The following is a 16,788-nucleotide window of genomic DNA, read 5'->3' as shown; positions in this document are numbered from 1 at the left end:
AAGTGATCGGACGGAGGCAGAGGAGAAAGCAACTTAATGACCCGTGACGGAGGAGACAGATGGCGGCAGCGCGCGTGCACACGCACGTGCACTCATGCTTCAGGCCAGCAAAACTCTGGTAGGTAGCACTTTTTTTTACCCTTTACAAAAAGTCGAGCAAGCAACGCATGCGCTGCTCTAGGCTTGACGTAAAAAGAATAGGACACTTTACTAGTAGCAGCTGGGAGCCTACCTAAGATCTAGAATGAGCACATACATGCCCGTAAAGTATTTGAGTGACTGGGGTGTTGTAGACGGGACAGTGAGAAGGTACTAGTTTCCTGGACATGGGATGAGATGGAAATGTAACCAACTTTTGAGCTGATAGAAAATGGATTCCAAGCTGTTTATGATTACTGCAGTTATAAGAATTGTGATGCACGACTGTTGAACAACAGGCCATAATGAAGATACATACATTTTTGTTATTGTACCTGAAAATTCAGTAAAAAGATTTTGTTTTAAAAAAATGTATTATTTTTGCAAATTTTCTGTAACAATATGTTAAGAAATGAAATATATTTTTACAACTTCATAACATTTGTGTCCTATATCCCCAAAAACTTTTATACATTTGTTTTCTATTTTAAAAATGCAGACGTATGACCCCAGGGAGATTGAGAAGGTAACAGCCTCAAGTTTTCAGACTATTTTCAAACCTTGCTACCATGGAAGAACGGGATATTACAAATAAAATCAGATTGAATAGGCATCATATTGATTAATGCCATCAGCTAGAGCTAGATCTTCTGCCTCACTGTCACAATAGGAATCCCACATTAATAACACCAGCAGTCAAAATCAGTCCACAGAATCATTCCGATACACTGTGGCAGTATCTGGTGGAATGACACAACCAACTTTCAGTGGTGTGCTACAAAAAGTTCTTTCTTCAATAATGAGACACATCAACAGCTTCATCCAGTTTCCAAAAAATGCGGATTTTGCCAATGTGAATGGCAATTTTTATGGTTTGGATCGTTTACCACATGTGGTTGGAGCAATTGAAGGCACACATATTGCCTTAGTGCCACCACATGACGGAGAACAAGTCTACTGCAATCGAAAGAACTAATCAGAGGGCAAGTTGTGTGCTTACCGGATGTGTTCATCACAAGCTTGTGTGCATGTTTCTCAGGATCAACACACGATTCCTTTGTACTACGGAATAACACTATACTCCTGCAAATGTCGCAACTTGCACCTGAGAGGGCCTGGCTTGGGGGTAAGTACAATCATTCAATATAATGTTTTGTTAATTTCGAGTCTAATGAAAAATAGTATGTAATGTTTTGCATCTTTTGTTTCCATTTCATATAGGAGACTCAGCTTGTCTTAACCGACCATGTTTGTTAGGACCGCTGAGGAATCCAACAATGCCAGAGGAAGTCTGCTTCAATGAGACCCAGGGAAGAACATGGAGTCCTGTGGAGTGGGCTTTTGGGCTCCTAAAGCCCAGAGTTAGATGTCTGAATAAGACTAGTGGAGCCCTCCTCTACTCACCCGATAAGGTGTGCAAAATCATGATGGCATGCTGCATGGTACACAACATAGTCCTGTGATGGAACAACCTGCACATTGCAGAGGAAGAAGACCAAGATGAGCCACTGGGTGAGAATGTAGAATTGCAAATAAAGATAACAGTGGTGAAGAGGAAGGACTTGACATACGTCAAGATGCAATTGACAACTTCCTCACATAAGTGTGAGTATATATTCACATATTATTACATTTAAAACCAACTTTTAATCCAATGAGAATAAAAGTTTTTTCTAGACATTTGTGTGGAAGGGCAAGCTAAGGTAAATTCAGGGTAAAGATGTTTGTTGATCTAAGTTTTGACACATTCACTACTGTGTTCATTTACATTGTTTATCTCATTTGTAATGTGCCCATTTTGCAATGCCATACGAAGAAATATATTATTGTTTTAATGTGTTTTAGGTTACTCCATATCAAATCGTACCAAATACACATAAAAACATATGTATCACAGAGATCAGGCAAAAGGCATTTGACCCATAGTTAATGGAGATAAGATGCATTGTTTAAAGATTGCGCCCTTTTAGTATAGTTGGGCGCGGGAGACTTAATAGTCCTCCTAATTCGTGGAGGCATTTTACATAAAACAAACACAGGCCGGTTCCAGAATAATAACAATTTAAACATAGCGCCCATTTAGCCTACTCGGGCGCCAGGACTAAGATGTACTCCTTTTATTTCTTAGAGGCGATTTATGTGTAACAGACACAGGCCGGTGTCAGAGCTAAAATCAGAGTGTACATGCGAGCAGTAGGCAGGATAGCAGTGGTGTTTACTTCGGTAAGCATAAGGATTCTGTTCCCTCTTAATCAACATATGGAGAAGGCTTAACCATAGACAAATTAAGAAATTAATTTACTGTTTCAATTACTTTAACAAAACAGGACACCCAAGAAGTACAAATGAAGAGCTTAACAGAGTTCTCAACTAAATTACGGAAGCCATGAGGAGTCCCTCCTTCTAAATAAGATATATTGAAATAGAGGCCGGGACGGAAGTATAACCGCCGATGAGGTAGGGGCTGTTAAAATCTGTAGTGCTAGAGGCACTCTTGCGGTCTGACACCCTGTGATGACCTTTGACTATCAATTATTTTAATTGACTTTGGGGTGTTATTTTACCCTAGCCTGAATGTGCAACGTCCTGCATATGCCTGCTTCTCTTAAAAGTTTATTTCTTGTAATCTTGCAGTTTTCCAGTGGGAGCTGTCACAGAGTAGGACAGCCTTGCCAAGAACAGTACGTGTGGGATGTGCATTTGAAAACATGAGAGGGAGAAAGAGGTGTGGAATGTACTTTTTGGTCTCGAAGTGCAGTGTTGTGAGCAGTGATGACATTGAGAGATGAAGTATGTGATGTTATAGGACATTGAGAGATGAAGTATGTGATGCTATAAGCAGTTGTGCACAAATGTGAATTGTGTTGTACATTGGTAGAATTATGAAGTTCTTACTATTGGCTTTGATATGGCCTCATGTCATCTTGTTTTCTGACTCTGCCTTGCTTGAGCTTTTTCTGTGTGCACATCAACGCCTGCAAGTTGTTTGGGTTAATCACGTTCAAGGATTGTTTTTGTGAGAGATTGTTTATTGTACTCTGAAAGGCTTTGTGAGCTTCGTCAAGATAAAGGCTGGAACATGCGAGATTGGAGTAGGGAACATGGGAACTCCTTCCAGCCAGGGCATGCTTGCTTGAAGCTGGCCAGTTCTGGTAAGATTCCTCTGGCGCGGTGGGAGGTTTCTCTCGAACCTTCTAGTGTGTTTTGAGATTATAAAGCTGAGGGTTGTTGACTTAGAAACCGGGATTTTGGAATCCGGACGGGGACGGACGTGTCTACTACGGAGCGTAGAACCCTGGTTGCTGCAATAATTTGGCATTTTTGCGTTCCGCGGAAAGCGCGAAAATGTCAAAATTTCCGCATTCCGCAGCTTAGCGATAATTTGTTTCTTGCTCGCGCTGTAAAAAAATACATTCTTGCGTGCGCGCGATCGCCTTACCTGAATCCTCGCATTCGCTGACAAGTTTTCCCGACCCGGTTGCGTTCTCCACGAGATATTGGATTGTTAGTAGCCATTTTGCGCTGTCTCGCAACAGTGTGCGCTCGCATTGTCGCGCGATCACGTCATTTGTCGCGCAATCATGTCATTCTTCTCGCGATCATGCACCGCGTGAGTATGAGAAGATTGAGATCTCGAACACGTCATTCTACACCGCGAGCGAGAGGGTGAAGACGTGGGCACGTCTAATCGAACGCGAAAAGGAGAAAGAGACCCCGAACACGTCATATCCAACGCGACAGGGAGCAAGAGAACCCTATCATGTCATTTTCGACACGCCATCGGCATCCGGCGGAAGTGATGTGAAGCTCGAGAACTCGAACATGTAAAATTTTCAATTTGGAGAGGAATAGCAGCATGAAACCTTCTGCAAATGCTGATTTTGGATGAAAACAACTCCTCACATTGACATTTGGCTGTCCTTTTTTGTGCAAGGAGTCCTTTTTTAAAAAGGTGGGGAGAGGGAGGAAGTGACACAGACTCTTCAACTTCCTGTTCCTGTCCAGCAGGCTCCTCCCAGTGCTTTGTCCATCTCCTGCTCATTCTGCCTTTGGATTTGGAGCTGGAAAGATCACTCTTTTTGTCTGCTGCATCATTGCAATTGGATTTGAGGATTTTTGGAATAGGATATTTTACAAGTAAGTGGTTGTTATGTCTGTTTGATTGTGGACATTGCAGTTGTTGTAACTACAATTTATTTTTGATAACTAAATCATCATTCCTTTTTTTAAAAAGGTTGTGGGTAGTAGTAGTAGCCCCGAGCTAGTCATGGGCATGGCCTCATGGGTGTGTGCATGATGAAGCAACTGTTCCTTTTCGTGTTTTTTGAATGTATTTCATTTTCAAGCATCATTTAGGGCATGGATGGCATTGGATTGAGTTGGGGAAGTGTGTTTTTTGGGGTGGCCTTTCTGATGTTGTTGTGCCCGGCCATGTGGCTGGTGGCCATTTTGAAGCCTAGGCCTGCAAGCTTGCCTGGCCTTGTCTGCCAACAGGCCTGCTTTCACCCACTAGGATCAGAGCAGGTAACCACAGCTTTATTAATCAAGTGTTTTCTGTGTGGTCTGTTGAATTTAGACTTCATTTAGGGCATGGATGGCATTGGATTGAGTTTGGGAAGTGTGCTTTTTTGGGGTGGGCTTTCTGATGTTGTTGGGCCTGGCCATGTGGCTGGTGGCCATTTTGAAGCCTAGGCCTGCAAGCTTGCCTGGCCTTGTCTGCCAACAGGCCTGCTTTCATCCACTAGGATCAGAGCAGGTAGCCACAGCTTTATTAATCAAGTGTTTTCTGTGTAGTCTGTTGAATTTAGACTTCATTTAGGGCATGGATTGCATTGGATTGAGTTGGGAAAGTGTGCTTTTTTGGGGTGGGCTTTCTGATGTTGTTGGGCCTGGCCATGTGGCTGGTGGCCATTTTGAAGCCTAGGCCTGCAAGCTTGCCTGGCCTTGTCTGCCAACAGGCCTGCTTTCATCCACTAGGATCAGAGCAGGTAGCCACAGCTTTATTAATCAAGTGTTTTCTGTGTAGTCTGTTGAATTTAGACTTCATTTAGGGCATGGATTGCATTGGATTGAGTTGGGAAAGTGTGCTTTTTTGGGGTGGGCTTTCTGATGTTGTTGGGCCTGGCCATGTGGCTGGTGGCCATTTTGAAGCCTAGGCCTGCAAGCTTGCCTGGCCTTGTCTGCCAACAGGCCTGCTTTCATCCACTAGGATCAGAGCAGGTAGCCACAGCTTTATTAATCAAGTGTTTTCTGTGTGGTCTGCTGAATTTAGACTTCATTTAGGGCATGGATGGCATTGGATTGAGTTGGGGAAGTGTGCTTTTTGGGGGTGGCCTTTCTGATGTTTGTTGTCTTAAAGACATTACTTTTGTTGTATGTGTGTGGTCACTGGTGTGTTGGTGTGCAATGCATGCACCCTGCAGACCTTTTTGGGGCCTGTGAATGTTCGTATTTACATTTTGTTGCATTAAAAAGGCAGAGCAGTGTGCTTTAGCATGCATCCTTTACCTGGCTTTTATAGGCCTTTTGTCAGCTCCTGGTGTTACCCAGGCCCCCGGCTTGTTTGTGATTTGTGAGTGTCCATGTGGGTGGTGGCCTTTTTTTGTGTTTGGACTGGGAGTTATTAGTGTCCTGCTTTTGCCATAGGCTTGCATGGTTTTCCTATTGGCTATTTGGCTTACTGCTTCCATCCATCCACCCCCTTTGCCAGCAGCAGCTCCATGGATGCTGAGATGCTCAAATAATTTAATGGCAAATAGGGTCCACCCCACTTCCATTACATTTTTATTTTGGTGGTTATTATTAACTTTCCTATCCTTCCTGAGAGTGTAGTGTGTGGCTGTGCAGAGTAGTATAACATAGCCCTAGTTAAAAAAAATAGTCATAAATGGCTAGACTATCTTTTGTTTGCACTAGTACAGTACTAAGTAACTGAACCACAACAACAAATGCAACATTTCACTGATGTTCTTCTCCTGGCTTATTTGCTTTTAGGTGCACAAAAGACAGAGTAGGAGGTGTCATCAGCATCACCCGGCTACCCGTTGTACTGCCAGCCAGACAGAAGTCCTGCTGCGCATCACGTCCACTTGTGACCAGAACTTGTTGTGCATCTGCATCCAGCCTGACATCTGAAGAAGATGGCCCCAAAGAAAGGTACCAGGTCCAGTACCAAGAAAGCTGCCGGTGAGAAGAAGGAACAGAAAAAGGAAGTGCCATTAACCACGACTGGTGGTGTGCCGGCCAATGTTTTTTTTGGCACCCAAAAAGTTACGCCTGCAGCAGCGTTGTCCGGGAACCAAGCTGGGAGCAGCACAGCGGTCCAACCCCACCAAACTAGGCCCAAGGGCTTTAGTGTCGCAGAGGTAGCCAGTCTACTAACGAGCAGCGATGTTGAAGAAATGTCATTACCGCAAAGTAGTACACAATCAAGTTCAACGCAGGCGCAAACTCAGCAGATCAGTGTGCAGCCGCAACAAGAACAGCAGCAGCCGCCGCAACAAGAACAGCAGTAGCCGCCGCAACAAGAACAGCAGCAGCCGCCGCAACAAGAACAGCAGCGGCCGCAACAGCCCACCATAGTAGTTGTTGCTCCTGACGTAGGGGCATTCCAGGAAATCGAGCTTCCTGCAGACAAAGTGGAGCAAAGTGAAACCACTGTTTCAGAAGATCTATTGTCTTCCAGACCACCAGCAAGGAAAAGGAGGCTTAGTCCATCATCTTCTTCTTCAAGCCCCGCTTCTTATGATCGTGATGCCACTTGGCTCCCACCAGCTCAGTCTGAGAGTGATATACGCCACAAGACAATGCTTCTGAAAAGGAAGGTCCCAGAAAAACTTAGAGTTATGGAGGTAGATGTAGAAGAGGGGGGGTGATGATGTTGATGAAGACGAGCCAGTCATCACACACATTACTCCCGCCCCAAAGGGATTGGAGACCAACATTCTCACACTATCCAGAAAGGCTGCTACTGAGCGGGATGTAGCACGGATATCACCAACACAGGTTACACCACCACTACCTCCAGCTGCCATATTTTCCAAGGCCCGGCAGGGACCTACATCCAGCTCAACCATCTCAGTAGGTAGTGGTAGTAAAAGTCACAGTCTAGGTGCACAGGGTCACATTTCAAGCACCCCCTCCAGTTCATCTGGTGTTGAAAGTGGCACATCCAGCAGTGCCAGAAAGTTCTCCTCCCCAGTTTGGGACTTCTTTTCTGTTAGCGCCAAGGAGGAGAACGTTGCTATATGCTCAATTTGTCGGCAAGGAGTTCGGCTTGGTAAGCTTGGTACAAACTATGGTACCGGAGGACAAGCAAGTCATCTAAGAATACACCAAACTATCGTGTGGGAGGATCACCTACTTAAGTTAAAAGAAAGTAGAAAAACTCAACCCATTGAAGTTGGTCAGGATGAATCAGGGAGCGATATTATTGCGGTGGCAGGTGAAGAAGAGGTCTCTGTCTGTGCCAAACCATATGCTTTCTGCAAGTGAGCAAATGGGACGACCTCTCCTTTCTTCCAGATATCCCAGACCTTCATGATACCCATCAGGTCCCACTGTCTGAATCCCTTTGCATTTCTCAGTTTGCCTAGGATTCGGGTATCCCATATTGACGTAGCCTGTGTTATTACACCCTCCCAGCCCATCGCGTGCTGTGCCTCAAACCATATTTGGATCGTATGGGCCATTGGGCCCGTAAGTTCTTTTTTATTTCTTGCCTTCTATCTTTCCTGTCTTCTTTATTTCTTTAAGGCAAAAGGTTTGCATCCAATGCCTTTTTTACATCTGTGTTAGCCAAGACCTTTTGATTTACCTAAAATTATGAGTAGAACGTAGTTGCCTACAGGGGTTTCAGCCAGACTTCAACCATTAATCTGTAGCTGGCGCCATTCACATTTTTCTTCCACCTACTCAAGCATGCACTACGGGGCAGTGGTACTGGGCAATGTATCAGCTCATTTCAGCCATCCGCAGACTTCAGAGCCAGCAGCACTTTGAACTGAGATACTGCCTTCCACCATTTCACAAAGAACACATTCACACACAAAGTAGTTCCTTTAAGTGCCAAGGAGTACTGTTGTAATGTGTTTTTATTTCACACCTAAATACGATATTGTCTATAGCAAAGGATTTTTTTTTTTTTACATTGATGAGTATCTGGCGTGTATCAAAACAATAAAGGTGTACAAAAACCATGAAAAAACAAAACAGGAATTGCCAGAAGGCTGGGGACATATGCCAGACCCACTGGCTTTGCCAATGCTTGGTATTAAACATATATATTCCTAAAATCACTTACAGAAATGCATTAATCCTCGCTTGGGGCTTCAAAGCCCTGTTCTAACCCATGCATTGATGTCTGGCACCCTCCACTGACATACGAAGATGGCAAACGGTGGCAACGACATTTTCGCTAGAAAGCGGGTGGTACCCACAAGTGTACAAATAGAGCAATACTGCAATGGCAGGGACGTCTTATGCACAGTCTTGTACATCATGAACAAACGCACACATTAGTGCAAAGGGGAGGAAGCAGCAGTACAGATGGTGCAATCTCCTCCTGTGCAAGGATATTCTGAGCTCCATGTACATGTTCTGTGGTGAAGAAATGTGTACTGCGCTGCCCTACCTTTAACAGTCCTCTATAGAAGGCTTGTACTGTTTCTGCCCTACCTGCATTGGTCCTCTAAAAAAAAAGAAGCTTGCACTTTTTCTGCACTTCCTGTGCCTGTCCTCTAAAGAAAGGAAGCTTACACGGTTTTTGACCTACCTGTACCTGTCCTCTATAGAAAGGAAGCTTGCACAGTTTCTGCCCTACCTGTACCGGTCCTTTATAGAGAAAAAACATGTACTGTTTCTTCCCTCCCTGTACTAGTCCTCTGTAGAAAGAAAACTTGCACTGTTTCTGCCCTCCCTGTACTAGTCCTCTGTAGAAAGAAAGCTTGCACTGCTTCTGCCCTACCTGGACCGGTCCTCTAAAGGAAGGAGTCTCTCACGCTCTCTGTCGCACTTTCACGCTCTCTGACAGCCTCTGTCATATTGGTTTAATTCAGGTCTTTAAGCACAGTTTCTTTTCCGTGTCCTTTTACAAATTTCCATTCCTGAAACTGACGCTCTCCTCCTCTTCTACGGGTGTCTTCTGTGTACACAGGGACTCCCTTTGCAACTGTGGCCTGCTCTCCCCTTCTCTCTCACACACTCTTTCTGCTCCTTTGTCTGGATTTCATTCACCACTTCCGGCACAAACTACCTAACCCTCTCTATCTTTCTTTTTGTCTACTAGGTGCAGCTCTCACTCCTATCTGTTCACCATACCACATAATTCAACTACACAAATACACCACACCCCACACAATTCCAACCCACACAATTCCACAGCTAACAATTCCAGTTCAACCCACAAAAATCCACTCCAAACCACATGCATCCACTACACTCCAAACCAAAACACATGGGTAAAAGGCATTGTCATTTACAATGCCAATAGCTCTAACTCTGACAAATGCGAGAATGTTGCATTGCAAATGCTTGTCTTTTACAGGCAACAGCCTTGAGAGTGTCCAATTCTGCCTTCATGCTGTTCATCTCCTTGTCAGCATGGGTAGCAAAAAGGGTGTTACATGAGATTGGCAGGTTGATTTGTGTCCCTTTAGTTTCAAGTCAATGAGACACAGCCAAGATGATCTACTTACACAGATGCCGTGTGCATAACCATGGAAAAATTATGCTTGTAAATGTGGCTCCCCTCCTCTGCCCCCTTTTTCAGTGGGTAGAGATGTGTAAGTCTACACTTTGATTATCCTTACACTCAAATTTTATGAAATGCCAAAAGTAGTAAAGTTACCCAACAGTAAGATTAAAGTTAAACATATAAATTACTCACAAGTGCAATTTATTTTTATGAATAGTCCTGCAAGTCTTCAGTTCAAGAACTATTTGTTGTGTTAAAATTAGGGGTGGGCGGAATTTGCGGAATTAACCTTCGCAAATTATCGCGAGAATGTTTAAAATTATCGCAAACAAGCAGAAATATCGCGAAGATGCGGAAGTTTTTTTCCGGCATGTTCGCGAGATTTTCTGCATGGTTGCGGGTCGCCAACTTACCCATGTGGTTGCTTGCGGGCGCGGCCATCTTGTTTTGAGTTGTTCTCGCGGTGCATGATCGCGAGAAGAAAGACGTGATCGCGCGACGCATGACGTCACTGCGGGCGCGAACTGTCGCGAGACAGCGCAAATGGCTAAAAACAATACAACATCTCATGGAGAACGCGACCGGATCAAGAAAACTTGTCGGCGAACGCAGGGATTCAGGTAAGGCGATCGCGCGCGCGCGAGAATGTATCATTTTACAGCGCGAGCAAGAAACAAATTATCGCCAAGCTGCGGAAACCGGAATTTTTGACATTTTCGCGCTCTCCGCGGAACGCAAAAATGTCAAATTATCGCAATTTCCGCGAACGGAACGAAATTTTTGCCCAGGCCTAGTTAAAATACAAAAGAGCAAAACCTTGCACTTTATATGTGATTTAAATACTAGTAAACTTTGAATTCTAGGGCTGTGCTGCTAAGAGACAAACTACTTTGCATGGCAGTGCTCACATTTCCCTATTGCATCACTGTGAGGATACAAAATGTCAACAATCACGATAACTGACACTTCCAGCACCGACTGGTTGTCTTGCAAGCTTACCTAAATATGAATGACACTTCATATAAAGCACTAGCTAACCCAAAGCTCCTCACTATGTGCTTAAGTGCTCATTACGATGTCGGGCGGAAAGCCTCCTCCAGACAGTTGGAATCTCCTTCACTGCTTCGGAGCCCTTCCGATCGACTCGCTCGTTTACATTCTGACCACCCGATTCCAATGCTCGCGGTCGGCATGCAAAACGCGCGGTCATTCCGAATCGGTTCCGAGCGTCTCGCGGAGTATTCGTTTTGGTTGGAACCGCATTGTACACCCCTACGGACAGCGTTTCCGCCCTCGGGATTACGATGTTGATTTCCAACAGTCTTTCCGCGTCGGTCTGTCTGACATGAAAAGGCTGTCTGAAAGTTACTTTGGGGGGCCCTGGCAGGGCCCTCTTGGCCCACTGCCTACGGTTGATGGTCTTGGGGGTACCTAAGGGACCCCCCTGTAAAGCCCTGCACTGTGTGGCAGACACCATGGGGTGCCTTCAACGGGGTGCAGGATTTTCCGCAAACACCCCATTTACCCGTAGAGCTAATATAGGGAACACTGGGACTCCGACCAAACAGTGTTCAGTCGCATCTTAATCATGACACTGAGTCAGTGTCGGGCGCAGGCTTTCCGCCCAACATCGTAATAAGCCCCATAGTTTATTGTTTTTCCTTTATTACAGAAGCTCAGGCAGTGAAGGGGTGAGACCGTACAGTGCGAGATCTTAGAAAACAGGCTGAAGTCCATGCTGATCAGCAGGAAAAAATAAACCATTATAGTGGATAGAAAAATATGAGCAAAAATAGTTGGTTGCCTAAAACACACATGTTCGAAACATGATATGTACAACGTTGGCAAGTCAAATTCACACTCAGAACTAATCCAGCAACAAATCCATAGGTGGGAATAGGTAAGAGCCAGAATACAGAAGTCCAGTTTCTGAGATTCCACTCAAAAATGCTCACACGACTATAATGTTGTCTCTCGTACTCTCCTATTGGTGATACAGTCTTTAGATCGGCAACAACGAAGCTGTGCAGGGATTACAAAACATTTATTGGAGCTTGTGTGTTAGGCGTCATGTGGTCTGCAATCTGCCTCAGGGAAAATGATGACGGCTTGATTTAATTATGTTCAACTGTGTAAAAATGCTAATCAGGTAAATAAACTTTATGCTTTATTAAAGTATATAGATATATATATATATATTTTTTTTTTCCACATTCCTTTTTCAAAGAAAAACGGGACACACTCCTGAAGTTTTCACAGCTTCCGTTATTTAATTTCACAGGTCAAAAGCGTGATGATCTACGCGTTTCGGTATCACTGATACCTTGCTCACGATCAAATGACTGCTCCCCACCCAAAGGTTTAAAAAGCATTACAAACATGAAATTACGTCATTTCCTGTCAGGTGGTTGGAGCATCACAGTGCATTATGGGTGCTGTAGTTTTTTTGTTGAAATTAAAAGAAACTTTATGTGATTTAATCAAACACAAATAATAATGTGATTAGGAATAATCTTTAAAGGAAGCCAATTCTCGTTTGATTTACATCCTGCGGCAACAAGTCTTTTTAGTTCTTTATTTTTCCCATAACTTTAGATCAAATGCGATTGCGAAACATATAGAACAACATCATGAGAGCAATTGGAAATGTTTAAAGTTCTAGGGCATCGAGACAGTCCCAAAGAAAGATTGCGGTGGGTACAGGGAGAAACTTCTAAGAAAGAAGGAATCCCGATACATATTAAAACTCCGAACTCTAAGTCCACATGGCCTAAATCAGTCAGAGGAGTTATACATTCATTTATAAAAATGAAATAGAAAGAGCTTCTGGTATAGGAAATAAATATAAAGAGGAAACAAGAGAGAGAAAATAAATTTAATAAAAAACGAATGGGAAGCACAATGAAACATCAATCAGAGACGGCACAGATATCAATTAATATGGTCAATGTCTATTATTAAGCCCCACTAGAGGGGCAAATATACTGATAAAATGAAGGTTTCAAAGACCAATAGCAATATATAAACCCCACTGGAGGGGCAGCAATGGACTAAAGTTATGGGAAAAATAAAGAACTAAAAAGACTTGTTGCCGCAGGATGTAAATCAAACGAGAATTGGCTTTCTTTAAAGATTATTATTAATCACATTATTATTTGTGTTTGATTAAATCACATAAAGTTTAATTCAATTTTAACAAAAAAACTACAGCTGTCAGGCCCGGCTCCGCAGGGTTCAGTCGTTGTAGAGTAAAGTGTCCACCTCTTGATATTACCAAGTCCCTGGTATAGCAATATCTACAGGGCATTCAAATTATCAGGCGAGGGAAAGGAAGGGGAAGGGACAGCGAGGGAAATGGAACCTGAAATGACAAGGGTAACAGGATTAACACAAGAAGTCTGACTACTCTCAACCCTTCTCGCTAGAGCTGCAATGTGACTCTACCTGGAAAAGGATAGCAGATGGCCGGGTACATATGCCTTAACGTGCCCTGTAAGCATACACCTGGAACGACAAAGATTCACAATTGTTGCCACATTTCCTAAGCCCCCTCCATGGAAATAAATGCAGTCATTCACTCTCATACCCACAACAGCGTGATTGCCATTCCAGAAAACGACCTTGGATCAACTGGCTGACATAAGAGTGCTACTTCGCCTTGTTGCCGTGCAGGGTTAACATCACCATAACACAGGAGCTCCGAAAGCCAGCAGCCTTTTCTCTAACCACCAGTTTCTAGAGAACGAGTCAATTGAGTCACTTGGCAGGGCAATAACGCAAGAACAATGTCTTAGCTTGAACGGTATTATAATCCACAGCCTCCACGCAACTATGCAGAGGGCATCTTGACGGTGTATAGTCGTACCTTGGTAAACGAAACACAAAAGGGTCTATATGAGCGCGCTCTGTAATACGCTGTTGTGACCACCGCTGTATTCCGCCGCCTCCCCCAGGAACAAAGTAAATATCTCTCCGGTAATAAATAAAACGTATAATGTGCGAGAGCGCGCTTGAGAACACGCGGTTGAGACCGCCGCCGTATTCTGTCTCCTCTTGCAGGAGTTTAAGGGTTTTGCAAACCCTCAGGAAGGGTATGGCGCTGAATTCACCTTCCACGGGATTGTCACAGTCCGCACAGCGTGCGCGACATCCGCAAAAGGGAAACTGTGATACGTGGTTCAGACTCACCGCCGTACCCCGCTACTTCGCCTCTCTCCCACACAGTACTCACGGTCATTCAAAGGCCGAGCCGACTGATCCCCATAAGTCTCGGCCACTACAGGAATATCCAAGACGCCTTCTCGCTTCTCCACTCTCGCAGCCGCGAGAGACTCTCGGCGAATAACAGATTACGCGCAACTTCCGGTGTGCCGCTGACTCCTAAATCCCCCCCCTCCGGGATAGGCCTTCTGGGTAATGTAGTCCGTTAGTGTTTAGGAAAGCGCGACGAGGACGATGTCTGACAACAGCACCCATAATGCACTGTGATGCTCTAACCACCTGACAGGAAATTACGTAATTGCATGTTTGTAATGCTTTTTAAACGTTGGGGTAGGGAGCAGTCATTTGATCGTGAGCAAGGTATCAGTGATACCGAAACGCTTAGATCATCACGCTTTTGACCGGTGAAATTAAATAATGGAAGCTGTGAAAACTTCAATAGTGCGTCCCGTTTTTCTTTGAAAGAGGAATGTGGTGAAATATTGAAGCGGCGTGGTTCTGCCGCAGGGGACCGCACTCGTGGTGAGCGCTGAGGAATCCTGGTGAAACCGAACCGATGTGGGGAGATATATATATTTATATATATATATATATATATGTATATACACACACACACACATACATGGTACATATACCTGGTTTCCAGTTTGTAATACAATGGCAAGTATATTACTTACTACGTTTATGTCTGCAATTTGAGTATTCAAAGTTGCCGTCATTTCCTTGCGTTCTTTTCGATGCTGTGGACACGCATACATTCTTGTCCGAAATCTACAAAGTGAAAGCAGGAGCGAAAAGGGTATGTTCAATAGTTCATTCACTATCTATATTTTTTTACTACAGCCAAAAGAATTGCCATAAGACAGCAAAGCCACAACTATACAATGTAAAATAGAAAACCATAAAAAAACAGAACAGAAAGAAACATGCAATACAATTTCACAATAAATGCCAAAGGAGGCATTGTAGTACAACATAGTGAATCGTCTCTAAACAGTTCAAGTTGCCAGATTTATCTTATCGAATGATACTATTCTTAGTTTCAAGCAACGCTCTTTAGTGGGTGTGTCCATAACATGTTAGAAGATATTCTGTATATTTCAGTGGATACTTCTTAAATCTGGATTTTTTCCCGGATGCACACTCCTCTTCAAAAAAGCATGGTAAGGTTGCAATGATAAACTAGGGTTCAAACCCAATTACCTGCATTTTTGTGCCAAAACTTGTCAAATCATTTTCTTAATGTGTTAAGAACATAGGGCCTGATTCACAGAACTAACTTAAGACAAAATCCTAAACTTACTACCATTTTGGTATTTACAGAAGGCACTTACTCATTTTGGTATTCACAGAAGGCTCTTACTCATTTCGGTATTCACAGACGTTAGGAGTCCTAACTTTGGGACTCCTAAATGCCTTCTGTGAATACCGAAAGTCTTAAAGTTAGGATTTTTCTCAGTTTAGGAGTAGTAAAGTTAGGAACTTTACTACTCCTAAACTGAGAAAAATCCTAACTTTAAGACTTTCGGTATTCACAGAAGGCATTTTGGAGTCCTAAAGTTAGGAGTCCTAACTTAACTACTCCTAAACTGCGAAAAATCCTAACTTTAAGACTTTCGGTATTCACAGAAGGCATTTAAGGGTCCTAAAGTTAGGACTCCTAACTTCTGTGAATACCGAAATGAGTAAGTGCCTTATGTGAATACCAAAATGAGTAAGTGCTTTCTGTGAATACCAAAATAGTAGTAAGTTTAGGATTTTGTCTTAAGTTAGTTCTGTGAATCGGGCCCCGCCTATACATATTTTTATTTCCATTACCAATCGATATTTTGCAGTGATCCCATCCTCTTGCTAATCGAGTTGTTCACTAATGTTAAAAATGTCTTATTCATATTACTTACTGCACCATATTAATGTTGGAAATAATTATCACCTGAATATCAATATTTATTGAAAAACCTTCACATTAGACACCGCAGTCCACATTCTGTCCTCCATTTAGGTCTTATAGTGGGCCACAAACTGTGTTCTCTTTTTCAGAGTACTTAGGCATTACAACAGCTGTTTTTAGTTCTGGTTTAAAAAACGCTGTCAATTGATCTTACACGGTTAACAGAAAAATAGCTTTAAGAGGAACATTGAGACAAGAGGTTTTTTTTCCACCTGCATGTTGAACTTCCTTCATATTGGATTTCATTTGGCAGATGTTTTTGTGCTTCTAAGGAGTGCTTGTATTGCAAAGATTATGCTTAACACAGTAGGTCTGAGTAGGCTATGGTAACAAGCTGATAATCAAGGCTGCAGGCTTCATTGGCTAGTTAAGAAAAATTACATCAGATGAAATAGGTCTGTTCTGTTTTTTTCTTAAAATTCATGACAAAGGCAGTAGGCCTGAATTAATCATTGTGGCAGTCATATGTTAAAGCTAGTAAGCGGGCGGGTGGCCACGCGACATAATCCTGCATATCTCCTACAAGCAGAGGCCCCTGGGTGCCATCCCACATCTGGAGGGGCACCCCCTTACCCTTGGGTCTCTGTTGAGGGGCCGGTGGCCCAGGGACGACGTGCAGATGAAAGAAGCCTGGATCGGGACCTGCCCGGCCTGTGCAAGGCCCAAGCATCCCTACTGGAACCTGCCAACGACCCCTGTCTGTGGGGGGTCTAGCCGAGGAGAGGCCCTCATCTGAGCAGCGGGTGTCTTCTGGAAGCGCCTGGTTACCGAGGCCTGGACGGAG

The 16,788-nt window shown here is 43.7% G+C and overlaps 1 protein-coding gene across 1 annotated transcript in view; it reads right to left on the bottom strand.

Moving 5' to 3' along the window:
- LOC146854247 (V-type proton ATPase 116 kDa subunit a 4-like) overlaps positions 1–16,788 on the bottom strand; it is a 2,520,670-nt gene that overhangs the window by 1,273,183 nt on the left and 1,230,699 nt on the right. The window contains exon 10 of the mRNA XM_085651038.1: positions 14,731–14,824. Within this exon, the coding sequence (XP_085507164.1) occupies positions 14,731–14,824 (94 nt within the window). The remainder of the gene's footprint in view (positions 1–14,730; positions 14,825–16,788) is intronic.

The sequence above is a fragment of the Triturus cristatus genome, chromosome 4_1 (assembly GCF_964204655.1).
Source record: "Triturus cristatus chromosome 4_1, aTriCri1.1, whole genome shotgun sequence".
In the NCBI taxonomy this organism is placed as follows: Eukaryota; Metazoa; Chordata; class Amphibia; order Caudata; family Salamandridae; genus Triturus; species Triturus cristatus.
Note: the sequence above shows the minus strand (reverse complement) of the source record. Positions and strands in the feature narration are given on the sequence as shown.